Source organism: Ornithorhynchus anatinus, chromosome 7 (genome assembly GCF_004115215.2).
Source record: "Ornithorhynchus anatinus isolate Pmale09 chromosome 7, mOrnAna1.pri.v4, whole genome shotgun sequence".
Classification (NCBI taxonomy): domain Eukaryota; kingdom Metazoa; phylum Chordata; class Mammalia; order Monotremata; family Ornithorhynchidae; genus Ornithorhynchus; species Ornithorhynchus anatinus.
In genome coordinates, this window is record NC_041734.1 from 71,184,812 (window position 1) to 71,200,128 (window position 15,317).

At 51.4% G+C, this 15,317-nt stretch overlaps 1 protein-coding gene across 1 annotated transcript in view; it reads right to left on the bottom strand.

Moving 5' to 3' along the window:
• Positions 1–706: 706 nt before the first annotated feature.
• Positions 707–15,317, bottom strand: part of ELAPOR1 (endosome-lysosome associated apoptosis and autophagy regulator 1) — an 84,444-nt gene continuing 69,833 nt past the window's right edge. Inside the window, exons 12-22 of the mRNA XM_029069191.2 lie at positions 15,073–15,178; positions 14,258–14,395; positions 13,542–13,805; positions 9,546–9,719; positions 8,594–8,774; positions 7,894–7,990; positions 6,938–7,039; positions 6,343–6,469; positions 5,781–5,959; positions 3,450–3,615; positions 707–984 (exon numbers count right to left, since the gene is read on the bottom strand). Of these exons, the coding sequence (XP_028925024.1) occupies positions 916–984; positions 3,450–3,615; positions 5,781–5,959; positions 6,343–6,469; positions 6,938–7,039; positions 7,894–7,990; positions 8,594–8,774; positions 9,546–9,719; positions 13,542–13,805; positions 14,258–14,395; positions 15,073–15,178 (1,603 nt within the window). The 3' untranslated portion in view covers positions 707–915. The remainder of the gene's footprint in view (positions 985–3,449; positions 3,616–5,780; positions 5,960–6,342; positions 6,470–6,937; positions 7,040–7,893; positions 7,991–8,593; positions 8,775–9,545; positions 9,720–13,541; positions 13,806–14,257; positions 14,396–15,072; positions 15,179–15,317) is intronic.

Sequence of the window (15,317 nt, forward strand, 5' to 3'; positions counted from 1 at the left end):
AATCTCTGGGGTAGGCCTGAAACAAGGTCCAGCCTCCTGGCTGGAGACCCACTGGGAACAGGATCTTTTGGGTCAGCTCCTCTAGGGTAGGGGAGGCAAGGATCTGCCCTGGCCACTGGTGGAGGCCTGGGGAGATACTCCGACTGTGGAAAAAGCTGAATCGGAGCAATTGGGTCGATGACTGGAGGAGGGGGAGGAAGGAAACTGCAATTGAGTAGTCCCTGTGGACTCTCTCCTTTCCTTCCCAAGGAGCAACGTCTCTGCAAAAAGAGGGAAAGAAAGTCTTCAGGGAAAGAAAACACCCTGCTACTCTGTGCTTAAACACACCCACCCACCCACCCTCCTCCTTGACAGGGGCTACTATTGCATCGAGTGCCTAAAGGATCCTGTAAAGTCAACTTGGAGCCCAACTCATATTCAAGGCACAGCGGCTCTCCATCACCTCTGTGGCTCTCCCTTTTCCACTTCTGAAGGGATGCTACCGAACAGAGATGGGGGCCCTGGGGGGCTCCCTTCTGCCACCAGAAGGCCTGACAGAGGCTTATGCTCCCAGTTCAGAGGTTGGGGGAAGCTCTTCCTTGGCTTTCAGAAAGATGGAAGAGAACCTTCATCCCAAGGGAGTGAAGCCAAATAGAGCCATGGACTGACAGAACCAGGTTCTGGACAGCTGGTCCTTCTGGGAAACACAACACAAGCAAAAGAGCCGTTAAACAAACCGCGGGTGTATTTGGCAGGTCTGGGGCAAGAAGGGAAAGTTTGGCGTAAAAATAAAAGAACCATCCAAAGTCCAGACTTTTTCTGCTAAGGCCACGTGAGGAGTGTCCAGCTGTAGGTGACGGGGAAGCTGGGAGGCTGCAGGCCCTCGGAACACCGCACCCAAAGTGCGAGACGCAGAGGCAAGGAGGGGCGGGCGGGTCACAGGTCCATGTCCACGCCACCCGAGGACGTCTTCAGGGGCACCGAGTCGAACCCATCTGCTGTTCTCTGAAAGAGAGATGATGCGTGGTGCTCGAGCAGAGCAGGTGGTTTCCCCCAGTAGAGGAGGGGGACCCCGGTATTTGCATTTGTGTGGAGGTTGCCAGGTCAGGGCCATATTCTGGGCCCAGGGACTAGGGAAAGGCTAATGGAGGGTGGGGCTATCTGCTCTGCTACCCCACCGCCCAGGCAGGGACTCCTTCCCAGAGGTGGGGAGGCTGACTATCCACCAGGAAGCAGAGTCCCTTTAAGTTTTAGTACTGTAGTTTTAGTAGTGAGGACACTGAAGTTCAGGGCAGGAATGAGGCATGCCTTAAGACATCCAGCGGGTCAGGGACAAAGTAATAGGACTCTAGATCCTGATCCCCTGGAAGGATCAGATTAAGGACTTGGGGGGCTAGAGGCAAGCTAAGACCAGGACTGGGGGTCCATCAGGCCAAAGTTTGCCTGCCTCTCTCTCTCCTTTCTTGGAACACGTGCAGGGCTCTGCCTTCATGTGTCCTCTTCTCCTTGCCATTGGTGGGGTTATTCCTAGCCTTAGGTGGCAGCCTTTGCGGAGGAGGCAAAGCGGGGACAGGGGGCGGGGCGGGGGGATGTTCTCTGGATGGCTCCTGTGGGGAGACTAAAGGGCAGTGGCAGGTGACCTTATTTCCCGGTGCCTAAAAGGACTGCTTCCTGGTGGATAGTCAGCCTCCCCACGTCTGTAATAATAATTGTGGTATTTGTTAATAATAGTAACAATAGTAATAGTAGTAATAATGATAATAATAACAGTGGTATTTATTAAGTAGTGCCACGCACCGCAGTAAGCGCTGGGGTAGATACAAGGTAGTCAGACTGGACACAACCCTGTCCCATATGTCACTAACACAGCTTAAGGGAGAGGGAGAATAGATATCTAATTCCCATTTTACAGATAAGGAAATGAGGCCCAGAAAAGTTAAAAGACTTGCCCAAGGTCACGTAGTAGGCAAGTGGCCAACCTGGGAATACAGCCCAGGTCCCCTGACTCCCAAGCCTGAACTTCTTCTACTGGGTTACACATTGCTTCTTAACAGATGGTGGGAGAGCTCCTCCTTCTAGACTGTAAACTCCATAATAATAATAATATTGGTATTTGTTAAGCGCTTACTATGTGCCAAGCACTGTTCAAAGCGCTGGGGTAGATACAAGGTAATCAGGTTGTCCCACGTAGGACTCACAGTCTTCATCCCCCATTTTACAGATGAGGTAACTGAGGCACAGAGAAGTAACTTGCCCAAGGCCACACAGCTGACAAGCGGCGGAGCTGGGATTAGAAGCCATGACCTCTGACTCCCAAGCCCAGGCTCTTTCCACTGAGCCACGCTGCTTCTCCTTGTGGGCAGGACTGTGTCTACCAACTCTGTTATAATGTACTCTTCCAAGCACTTAATGTAGTGCTCTGCACACAATAAGTGCTCAATAAATACGACTGATTAACTGAGAGCTGTCGAGAGGAAGCCGTTGGGAGGAAGAGTGGGCAGGGTCCATCACTGTGGGCCAGGAGGGCAGGGGAACAGCAGCCCTGACTTTGAAGGCACATGTGATGGGGGGTTAGTTGGAACTCCATGTCCAGTTCCAGTCTGTTTCCCCTCCAATCCTCATCCCCACAGGCTCAAAACCTCCCTATCCAGACTCCACCTCTCCACTGACAAGAATCCTGGTCTGAAGACTCAACTTCCCAAGGGGCTCGACGGCCTGGAGAGAGTCCCTCCTTTGGTCAAAAGCAGGTCTCGTAACTATCGGAACTCAGGCCGGCCTCCTCCAAGGTAAACCAATAATCTACATTAGGTAAGTCAGGGTCGAAGTCGGCTGAGTGAAATGAAACTCATTCGACATCCTGGGTCTGTTTAATAACCTTGGATAGCATATCTTCCAGAAAACACCTCACTCTCACTCGCTAATAATTCCCTCTGGGACCACAGGCTGCAGAACCTAAAGAGCCATTTCAGGCCTGATGCTGACCTACTGAGAAAGGAAATCTACAGTGAAACAAATCTCCTATGCAGACCTCTTGAAAGGTAGTTTTCCCAAACCTTCACGAATGGAGCAAAGACGGCTTCCTAAGATTTTCCCACTGCCTGCCCCATTTCCCCAACTCCCAGATCCATAAGTCCCCTAGGCCTGCCATGGATTAAGCGTAGAGCCTGTGCCCGGAAATATATAAAAGGCCGGCAATCTACAGTGGCTGCCCCTGGGCCCAGGAAGGTCGTGGCAGTGGCTGCCCTGGGTCAATGTCCCTTTAAATGCTACTGCCAAAAGTGGGCTCAGGGCTTGGAACCACACCACTGAAGTTGGAGGACCAACTCAACCACCTTTCAACTGATGGGAAGTGGAGAGGTGGGATGGGAAACCTGGAGGAGGGGAGAAGTGTTGTGGTGAAGGCAGGAATGGGGGAGCCAGAGATCTTCAGCAGCAGCCCCCAGAGGTGTGTCCCTACAGGACCCCCCTACCTTGGAGGCGAATGACTTGATCTTGCCGAAGAGTGACTTCTTGCTGGTGAAGATCAGGTCGTCCTCCACGTCCTCGCCCTCCATGATGGCACAGCTGTCGGCGGTGGGCAGCTCACAGTCCTTCAGGGTGGAGTTCATTACCAGCTTGGAGTACTTGTATTCCAGCCTGCAGGCCGGGATGGGGGCAGGGCAGGTGGGAGAGGATGAGAGAAAGAAGAGTCAGACCCAGCAGAAGCAGCAGGGGAATCGGCAAGAGTCGGGAATGGCAGGGCTGAGGGGTGAATCCTGGGCCTGGGAGAGCGGAGGAAATGGAAAATCTCAGTCTGGTTTAAATGTGAGGGTCCTGAGGGTGACTGTCATAGTTTCTACCTCAGCATTTCTAACTGTGCTTGGCATGTAGTAAGCGCTTAACAAATATAATAATAATAAAAAAATTTTAAAAATAATGGAATGAATGACCATTATGTTGTCCCTCTCTTCTCCCATGCTCTTCTCATTAATTCATTCATTCAATCATATTTATTGAGCAATTACTGTGTGCACAGCACTGTACTAAGTGCTTGGGAAAGTACAATACAGCAATAAACAGTGACATTCCCTGCCCGCAATGAGCTTACAGTCTAGAGGGTGGGAGATACGATATCAGTACAAATAAATAAGATTGCAGACATGTACATAAGTGCTGTGCGCCTGGTAAGGGGGAAGAGCAAAGGGAGCAAGTCAGGGCGACCCAGAAGGGAGTAGAAGTTGAGGAAAAGTGGGGCTTAGTCTGGGAAGGCCTCTTGGAAGAGATGTGCCTTCAATAAGACTTTGAAGGCGGGGAGACTACTTGTCTGTCATATTTGAGGAGATAGGGTGTTCCAGGCCAGAGGCAGGTTGTGGGCTAGGGGTTGACAGCGAGACAGGGGAGACTGAGGCACAGTGAGAAGGCAAGCACTAGAGGACTGAAGTGTGCAGGCTGGGTTGTACAAGGATAGAAGTGAGATGAGATAGTAGGGTGCAAGGTGATGGAGTGCTTTAAAGCCAATGGTGAGGAGTTTTTGTTTGATATGGAGCCGGATGGGGAACTACTGGAGTTTTTTGAGGGAGTGGGGTGACATGTCCTGAACACTTTTGTAGAAAAATAATCTGGGCATCAGAGTGAAGTGTGGACTGGAGTGGGGAGAGACAGGAGTCTGGGCGGTCAGCAAGGAGGCTGATGCAGTAATCCAGGTGGGGTAGAATGAGTGATTTTATTAATTGTCCTGAGCTCCCCCTCTCACCTCCCACACTTCCCCTCTCATCGCTCATGTTCCTCCTCAGGTTAGTCAAAAAGTCCGTTTGCCCCTGGGCTTTCTCTTTTGTCTCCGGGTCATCTCTTCTGCAGGAATAACTCTCCCCTCTCAGCCCATCCCCACTTCCCTTCTTTACATCACCGTTCAAAAGCCAACTTCTCTAGGAAGCCTTCCCTGATTAATCCCATGTCCTCTCCAACCAGTCATGCAATCCATGACCTACTTCTCCTCAACCTCAGTCCAGTCATTACTGACTCTCTAAAGACATCTCTATGTTGACTGGATGTTTGCAGTGACCCTTCTTAGAAAATTGAGGGTGTTGGAGGAAAGGCATGGAGTTGGTTTTCTAATGAGGACTTTCATTGACCCACATTGGGCTTTGCCCCCTGTGAATGCAATAAAATTTAATTGTTGGTGATGATGATGGTGATGATGGTGACTGCACCCAGTCTGTGAGAGGCTCCCAGTCCCTAACCATAAAAATTGCAGTATTTGCTAAGTAATCTTAATGTGCCAGGGACTGTACTAAACCCTGGGGAAGACAATAAAGTTGGAAACAATCCCTGTCTCACATGGGGCTCACAGTTTAAGAGCTACAGAGAACAGGCATTTAATCCCCATTTTACAGATGAGGAGACCGAGGCAGAGAGAAGTTAAGTGACTTGTTGGGGGCCACCCAGCCGGCAAATGGCAGAGCTGGGATTATAATCCAGGTCTTCTGACTCCCAGATCCCCTGCTCTTTCCACTAGACCATGCAGTTGTTAACCCTTTCAAATGAGATGGGCAGTGTCTCTGGCTGATTTTGCTTTCCCAGTAGGAAACAGAAGCATAGAGGGAAAGGGCTTAGTTCTAAACCTCAGCCAGGGATGATGGTCAGATCTGGAAAAGAATTCCAGGATTTTTGGTTCCCCAGTCTTTTTCTATCTTGCTGTCTCTCTCACTTACTTTCTTTCTCTCTCTCTCTTCCTCCTTCCATCCACCCTCTTACTCCCTCATTCCTTCCCTCCAGACTCAACAGAGCCCTCTCCCTACCCCCTCCTATCCCCAGTCCCGTACTTTTGGTTCTTCTTCCAGAAGTAGCAGGTCATGACGGTGAGAAGGACGGCTGCACAGGTGCCCGCAGAGATGCCCACCTTGAGCCAGAAATCCATCGTCTTGCAGATGGTGACCCTCTGCTCAGGCAGCGTGATGCCCCCAGTACACAGCTTGGGCTCTCGCCACACATACGTGGTCCTCTATTAAGGGGAGAGTGGAATGGGGGAGAGATGAAGAATAATAATAACAATTACGGTATTTGTTAAGTGCTTCCTATGTGCCAGGCACTGTACTAAGCATTGTGGTGGATACAAGCAAATCGGGTTGGACACAGTCCCTGTCCACATGGGGCTCTTATTCTTAATCCCCATTTTGCAGATGAGGGAACTGAGGCACCGAGAAGTGAAATGACTTGCTTGAGGTCACACGGCAGACAAGTAGCGGAGCCAGAATTAGAACCCAGGTCCTTCTGACTCCCAGGCCTGTGCTCCCTCCACTAAGTCATGCTGCTGGTCCCCCAGTTTCTGGAAGCCCCCTCCCACCCCATTTCCCCTGCCCCAGTCCCCACCAGAGGAGGTCAGACCTGAATACCCGCTACGCAGCTGCTGACGATGGCATGATAGTCGGAGGCAGAGCAGAGAGGGCAGGCTGCCACGCTCTCCCACAGGAAGTGAAAGCCGCAGCCATCACAGGTTCCATCAGAGCAGGAGCTGGGGGGCAGGGAGAGGAGGGAAGTCACTTGGTGACTAGAGGCTGAGCCTCGTCTTAATCTCTGACCTCTTCTGTTCTGTCCAAGCTGTCCTCTCTCATCCACCACCCAGCCACGTCTGCAAGGTGGGCTCACTGAGCAGTACCAGGTACCTTGTGGCACTGGGCATCTCCTAGGGTTTGAACTGGGACTGTGCCTAGCCCCTTGAGAATCTGGGTTCCAATACCCACTCCTGCACCCTCTCTGATCTTTACCTGCAGTGTTGTAGGGTTGGAGGTGCCCTTGGCGAGGCATATCCCTCTCACCCTTCAGCTCGGTGTTCTTAAGTGCATCAGAGGCCTGCTCTCTCACCCTGCTACCCCCCAACTCCTCCCTTGCGGTTCCTTTTCCACAAGCTCCCTGGCCTGGGTCATCCTGAGCCAGGGTCGGGAGAGATGACTGCCCCTTGGCCCCCCGAATCCATGCTTACGGTGGTAGGGAGAGTCTGCCCGGGCTGGGCTTCAGCGGGTCACACCTCACCCGGATGGTGGTTGTCCTCCCGGACGCACACGACTGAGTCACCTCATTGGACCTGAAGAAGAAGTCGGGCCCAGCATGGCGGACCCACCCCGGGGACCCGTTAGTCAGGGGCTGTTGTGGTACTCGGGCTCAGGGATGGGTGGGGGAAGTGGGGTGATGATACATTATTTTTACCTGGTTTACGGTGGGAGTGTAAGGTGCTCCCTCTTCCACCCCCAAACACTTACACCAGTCTTCCCTATGCAAGGAACAACTCCGTGACCCTTGCCCTCCCTTTTGTACTCTCAGGACCATCTCCTCTAGGGAGCCTTCCCTGATTAACTCCCTCTCCAAACTCCAGCACCACCCAGGATCCATCCTCCCCTTGGACGTACTTCTGCTACTAATAATGTTGGTATTTGTTAAGCGCTTACTACGTGCAGAGCACTGTTCTAAGCGCTGGGGTAGATTCAGAGTAATCAGGTTGTCCCACGTGAGGCTCACAGTTAACACCCATTTTACAGATGAGGTAACTGAGGCACAGAGAAGTTAAGTGACTTGCCCACAGTCACACAGCTGAAAAGTGGCAGAGCCGGGATTCAAACCCATGACCTCTGGCTCCGAAGCCCGGGCTCTTTCCACTGAGCCACACTGCTTCTCCAGTGCATCTGTAAGGACACAAGGATGAGGATGATCTGTGTGTCTCTCCTAAACAGTGCTCTGCACATAGTAAGCGCTTAACAAATACCAACATTATTATTATTATTATTAATAAACTATTGGAAGTTACCTGAAGGCAGGGGTCATGTTTAGTTCTCTAAAATCAACCTTAAATGCCTAAGGACCTGCCCCCTGTGAGGGCTCAGAACAGACTTGGTGACTTGTGGCTCCTCTAGGCTTCAGGGCCTTTGCACCCCAGACCATTACCTGTAGAAGAAGATGATGTCTGGAGTGCCCACGGTCTCTGACGGGAAGTATTCAGCTGGGGAGGTGATCCCATCCAGGGTTACATCCGGTGAAACCCCTAGAAAAACCGGATCCCCCAACAAGTACTCTTCTCTCTCCCTTCTCTAAAGGCAGAACCACTGTTCTCTACTTCAGCGCTCAACAGGCTTCCCACCTCCAACCTCAGCCCACGTGATTGATGACCCAAGGGAGATTCAGCCCAGAGAGGGGATGCCGTCCGCCCGCCCACGGGCTTCAGTGCAGGAGCTGGGAGAAGAACTGGGAGGATCCTGGCCCTCAGACCCATCTAGGTTTGGACCCCTGGGACCACTGGGTTCTCTTCATCATCTGCTCATTTAGCACCTTCCTTTGGCTGAGTACTGGATGCCTTGAGGACAGAGATTATGTCTGCTGACTCTACTGTACTCTCTCAAGAGCTTAGTACAATTTCTGCACAGAGTAGATTGAAAGCTCCTTGAGGGCAGGGATCAGGTCTACTAACTCTACTGCATTTTCCCAACCACTTAATTAATACAGTGCTCAGCACACTGTAGACTGTAAGCTCCTTTTGAGTTCAGGGGATCATGTCTGTTAACTCTATTACGGTCTTCCAGTAGACTCTGCACAGGGTAGGCGCGCAAAAAGATTTCTGGCTTGGTGGGGTTGGGCCCCTGTAACTCACCTATGAGGTGGTCAGCGAGGCTGACAGGCTGTGAGGACACCCCAGCCTTGTAGCCTGTGACCTCGGAGGGGATTATAACGGCCTGGCAGGCATAGGAGGACACGGACTTGGAGAAGCTCGAGTCGTCTCCAGGGAGGTTGATGTCGGTGACGTTGTCGGTGCAGATGGCTGCCTTCTTTCCCTGGCAGGGGGCAGCCAGCCGTTGAAGGGGAAGGGAAAGGGGATCACGGAGAGGGGGAGGGGTTCATGGATAAAGGTCCCCGAGGCAGGCACTTCCCCCCTCCAGACAGAGGCTACTGAGGGAGTGGTTACTGAGGCAGTGGTCAAAGGTGCACACGGGATGGTGGGGTTAGAGTCCTAGTGATCACAATTCTACTAGGGCCCCGGATGGTGGAGAGTAGTATGGTGGCAGCAGGTAGCCGGGGTTTCTGGTTTCCCCTTCTCATCAGTCCCCCAGTTCCCCTGAGACCGCTTAGGATACAGAGATGGCAAGGAAGGAAGGGGTGGGTGACCGAATAAAGGAGAGAAGCGAGCCCTGATTGGTTTCAGGGAGAAGGAAATTGGCCAGGGTCCAAGTTAGTAGCTCTCCCAGCAGCCTCCTCAGCATCCATCTGGGGCTGTGATTTGCCCTCCTGCTGAAGAAGGTGTTCTTCCTGGGCCCGCCTCAGGACTCTCTGTGCATTTTAGAGGCAGAATACTCAGCCTGGAAGGGGATCAGAGAGTCATCTTGTCCAGCAAGGACCTCCAGAGAAGGAGGTTCCATGACTTCCTTTCTACAACACCCCGCCAGGAAGTTCTGCTTGGTGTCTAACCTTCATGCCTCTCGATCATAACATTTTTGGGGAGAGGAGAAGAGCGGGAATCATTCTTCACCTTTACAGATATAGACATGGTCCCAGTGGGGAGGTGGACAGGCTCCTGAGAAATGGGGAGCCCTCTTCACTCCACTTACCTCATTCCCACAGAGGCTGAGGGTGAAATGGTGGAAATATTTCAGCCCTTTGGAAGTGAAGCTTGGCCCCCCTGCTAGGGATACAGGGCTTGCCAAGGCTGAGAAATCATAAGTCAGGGTCCTGGCTGGGCTGCTGATGGAGAAGGAGCAGTCGTTGAAGCAGAGCGAGTGGATCTAGGGAAAGGAATGGGAGCAAGAACGGTTTGGCTGGATTCTATCTTTCTGCTGCTCCGACACCGTGGACCACCCCTCTCCTGGAAACTTTATCTAACCTTGGCTTCACTGATTCTGACTTCTGGTTCTCTTCCTATCTCTCTGACCTCTCCTCTTGGGTTCTTTTGCTGGCTCCCCTCCTCTCTCCCATCCTGCAACTGTGGGAGTCCCTCAAGGCTCACTCAGTTCTGGTCCCTTTCTATCCTCCATCCTCACCCACTCCCTTGGAGAAACTCAATCGTTCCCATGGCTTCCTTTGCTATGTCTATGGGGATGACTCCCAAATCTACCTCTCCATCCCTGACCTCTCTCCTTCTCTGTAGACTCATATTTCCTCCTGCCTTTGGTACACCTCTACTTGGATGTCCCATTAACACCACAAACTAAACGTGTCCAAAATAGAACTCATCTTCTCACTCAAGCCCTATCCTCCCACTGTCTTTCGCACCTCCGTCCTCCCTATCTCACAAGTCCATAACCTTGGCCTTTTCCTTGATTCATCTCATTCAACCTACACAGTAAATCTGTCATGAAATCCTATTGGTTCCATCTTCACAACATCTCTAGAATCCACACTTTCTTCTCCATCCAACTTGCTATCATGCTTATCCAAGCACTTATCATTTTCCTCCTTGACTATTGCAACAGCCTCTTCATTGACCTCCCTGTGCCTTATCTCTCCCCTCTCCAGCCCATACTACACTCCAATGCCTGGATCATTTTTCCAAAAAAATGGTCAGTCCATGTCTCCCCATTCCTCAAAAACCTCCAATGGTTGCCCAACCACCTCCACATTAAACAGAAACTCCTTACCATCACTCCATCAGCTCTCTCCCTCCTATCTTACCTTGATGATCTCCTACGACAACCCAGTCTGCACACCATTACTCTGCCAGCTTACTTTCTGTACCTCCCCTTCATATATGACAGTCCACCACTTTCCCCACCTTCAAAACACTCTTAAAATCACATCTCCTCCAAGAAGTCTTTCCTGATTGAGCCCTCATTTCCCTTCTGCATCAACTAAGCACTTGGCTGTGTACCCCTTAAGCACGTCAATCCTCGTCCCAGCCCCACAGCACTTATGTGTATATCCTTGTACTCTACTATTTCCCTGATCTGCAATTTATTTTAATGTCTGTCTCTCCCTGTCAATTTAAACTCCTCCCGGGCAAGGATCGCAACTACGGTGCAGAACACAAATAAAACACTCAATAAATAAATAAGATCGATTGATTGATTGATTGAACTGGGACTGGACTGCCAGTATTTCTAGCTGGCTGGCAAGGTCACGGACACTTCAAGAGGTTGAACTCAGTCATGACTTCAAGTTGGACCCACTCAAGTTGGGGGAATGGGGAAAGGATTTGGGGCCAACGGAACAATGAAGCAGGGGCTGGGGGAATTTATGGGAGGACCGATGGCAAATTAATAACATTCAAATGACATGCAAATCAAGAGCAGCTATTTCTGGATCAATAGCTTGGGTAGGACTCCCCCAGTGCTAATAATAAGAGAATAACCTTCCTCTCAGGCCAAGAGGGTGATCAAAGGCCTCCTTACCTTGGGGATCAGCGTTAAGACAAGGAGGATCAAGGACACTTCAGGACTACTGTCTTTCTTTCAAGCCAGGAGTCCTGATTTCCCAGATAAGAGCTACTGGTGACTTGTGGAAAACTCAGAGAAATGTTCCCTCCCTCTTGGCAACCTAGTCCTGCAGGCTCCACGTGGAGACTGTTCCCTCTCTTGCCGGAAGGTGGAACTTCAGGACAGGAAAGGCTGGGGAGGCCGCCTTGTGCCAAGAAGCCAGTGAGGGCACCATTCTGCTGGTGGCACCACCTGGACCACTCTCCCCTTCCTAGATTCCGATTCCTAGTCCACCTGTCTAGAGAACTGATCCCCAGGAAAAGGAGGGAGAGAGGGCCTGGATCTGGTCCTCCACTTCTGAGGGAGAGGCGTCCCTGGTCTGGATGGGGCCAGGCCTGGCTCTAAGCTGATGTCAAGAGCTTCAGCTGGAAGTGGACCAGCCCGAGGTCTGCACAGAATCCACAAGATTCAACCTGCAGCAGGCAGCTCTGGGCTGGTCGGCAAATTCGTCATTTGCCTGGACCAGAGGGTGAAGGGAAGGAAGGTGGGGAGAGGGGGAGGTAGGGGAGGAAGTGAGTTGGCTCAGGCTGCTGCCTGAACAGGATTCTATTCGGTGACAGCCAGGAGCACAAGGGGCCTGGATCCTGGTAGAAGCCTTTAACCAGGAGCACCACGCCCTGTCTGGAACACTGACTTCAGCAATTAGGGAGTTGCCCTCCTTCCCCCAGCGTTCTAGATGTCATTCCTCTTAAGCAAACCTACTCACTTGGCCTCACTCTCATCTCTCCTGCTTCCATCCTCTGACTCATGTCTTTTTCCCAGCCTGGAACTCCCTCTCCCTTCACATCCAGCAGACCACAGCTCTCCCCATCATCAAAAGCCCTTCTGAAATCACATCGCCTGCAGGAAGGCTTCCCTGATTAATTTCTCTTTCCCTGGGTTATAACCCCAAAATACCCCTTCAGCATTTCTGAACCAACTATGTATTTTGGTACTCCCAAATAGGGATAGCACTTCTGTACATATTGACACCCATACTTGACTATTAAAACTCATCTACCTAATCTCTTCTTCTTCCTCTTATCCATAAATTATTTCAGTGTCTTTCTCCCCTGCTCACTCCTTGAGGACAGAGATCATGTCTACTTACTCAAGTGTCCCCTTCCAAGTGCTTAGTATAATGCTCTGCACACAATAGGCTCTTAACAAATACCTTGGATTGATTAATAGTTTTCTCCATTTGGATTGGACCTCATAGATTCTAGATTGTAGATTTTTTCCACTCCCTTCTGCAACCCTGACTTGTTTTCTTCATTCATCCCCGCCCCCCCAGCCCCACAGCACTTATGTACATATCCATAATTTATTTAGTTATATTAATATCTGTCTTCCCTTCTAGACTGTAAGTTTGCTGCGGGCGGGGAATGTGTCTGTTATACTCTCCTAACTACTTAGTACAGTGCTCTGCACACAGTAAGTGCTCAGTAAATATGATTGATTGTAAATACCTTGAAGGCAGGGATCAGGTCTACAAATTATATTATATTGTGCTCTTCCAAGCACTTAGTACAGTGCTCTGCACAAAATAAATGCTCCATAAATACCATTAATTGATTATTGGAGAGTAATCAAAGGGAGTTGTGGAGATAGTTGTGAAAGGGCTCTGGATCGCTTCAACCAAGTTGAAGTTGGATGAAGAGGGTGTGAGTCGATCGTCTCTGGCTAAAGGTCCAGGCTAGAAATGGACACCATACTTGGTAGACTGGGCTGGACTGAACTCAGAAAAATCAGGCAAGGCCCTGCTCCTATTATTGTCCAGGCTTGGCCTTCCTCCTGGCCTTTAACGTCAGCTATGTTGTCAAGAGGGGAGCAACTGGGCTCTGTTTTGTTTTGGGGGAGGAAGGATGAAGGCTTGAGGGTAGGAGACAGGGGCTGGGACTTTGTCTAATCTGCTTATCTTATATCTACCCCAGGGTTTGGCCCATTTAGTAAGTATTTAACAAACCCAGTTATTATTATTACTAGGGCTCAAAGCCATCCTCAGGGATTCTCAGACTGAGAAAAGTCAGGCCCCATGACCCTAGAGACCTCCTGATGTACTTTAAAATCGGTCCCCTTGGGAACTCCCCTGGCCAAGCGGGCCCACATCTAGCCAGTGAAAGGGGAGGGGGAGTGGGTGGGAAGACAGGGTGGCACCTTGTTGCTCCTGGTGCCCGGGCCGCAGGGTACACAGGCCTGGCTGCCATAGGGCTGGTGAGCCTTGAGGAAGGTGTTTGGGGGGCAGGGCTGGCAGGCCCCCGAGTCCCGGTTGATGTAGTGGCCAGCGGGACACGCGGTGCAGGAGGAGCCGGAGTCGGAGGCCTCCGAGGCGCACTGGCGGCAGAAGGAGGCCACCCCGTCCATGACATTGGTGACGTTGATGGAGTACAGCTTGGCCATGTCGTTGGTGTACTTCCTGCCCTAGAACCAGGAATGCAGCAAGGGAGTCAGACCCATGGAGATTCCAGCGCTCGTGTGGTCCGGCCTCCTGATGCTGACCCCTCCTAGGTCAGGTGGGCGTCAGATCCCCGGTGATAAAGACTCCACCGCCTCCCTCCGGCGCCAGCTCCTAACCCTCTCCACTGCTAGGGGATTCCTCTTAAACTCTCCTCCTGCCCGTTAAACTCATTTCCTCTTACTCAGAATATCTGGACCAGGCTACCTTCTGATTGATCTCAAGGGCTCCAGCCAACCTCAACAACAGGAGGTACCCCTGGATCGATAGAGACCCTGCTTGGAGGCAGGGAGATGAAGGGGATGCACCTGGCAGGACCTCTTCCCTCTGGCTCACTCCCCACCTACAGCCCCCCGCCGCCCCTTCCTGCCGAGCCCTCCCTTTCTGAGGAGGGTGTTGAGGGAGTCCAAGGCCTTACCGCTTCGTGGAAGGTGGTCCTCTGGAAGGCCCAGGTGAAGCTCATTGTGGAGTTCTTCTGGATGATGTAGGTGTAGGACTGCTTTCCCTTGGAGCCGATCCAGGTCTCCACTGGAGTGTTGATTCTGGAGTTCATGCCCTGGACCAGGGCCAGAGACAAGAGGGCAGGGTTGATCTTGATCTCATCTATCTCGCTGCCTACCCTTCACCCACATCCTGCCTCTGGCCTGGAACTCCCTCCTCCTTCAAATCTGACAATCACTCTCCCCACTTTCAAAGCCTTATACAAATCACATCTCCTCCAAGAGGCCTTTTCCAACTAAGCCCTCATTTCCCCTATTCTCTCTCCCTTCTGTGTCACCCTTGCAGTGGGATTTATATCCTTTATTCTCCCCATTCTTGGCCCCAGAGCACTCACATTCATATCCATAATTTTTAGTACTGTGCTCAGCACATGATAAGTGCTCAATAAATGTCACTGATTAATTGTTGGACTGGATTTAAGTGAATCCTCATCCCCTCGCTGTCCCTCTCCCGGGACCATTCTGCTTCATTAGCTCCCAGGAATATAGACAACACAATTTAGAAAGATTCCTGTCCCAACTCTAGGCTAAAGGGGTCCCCCCATCTCTAACCCTAACCCCGCCCCACCCCGATCCCACTCTCCTAGATCTAGCCTCCGGCAGCGGCCACATCCACCATTTGATACAGGGAGAGGGAGCCCAGGGGTCCCCTGCTCTCAGAAAGGTAGGTCCCCCCACCTCCTGAATTCCCCCCCCCCAGCCTCCTCCTGCAGCCCCAGAAAGTACCACCTACCACCATAAAGTAAAGCTCGCAGTTCACAGAGCAAATGGTCTCGAAGACAAAGGTGATCCTGGCTACCTCTTTGTTCTCTGTGTCCTCCGTAACCGATTGTGGAGGGCTGAGGGGGTAAAAGCGACCTCCTAAGCTGGACAGCTCTGAGAAGAAGCTCCCAAGCGCTTAGTACAGTGCTCTGCAGGCAGTAAGTGCTCAATAAATGTCAACGATTGATTGATCAACTGATTGATTAGGAGGGCAGG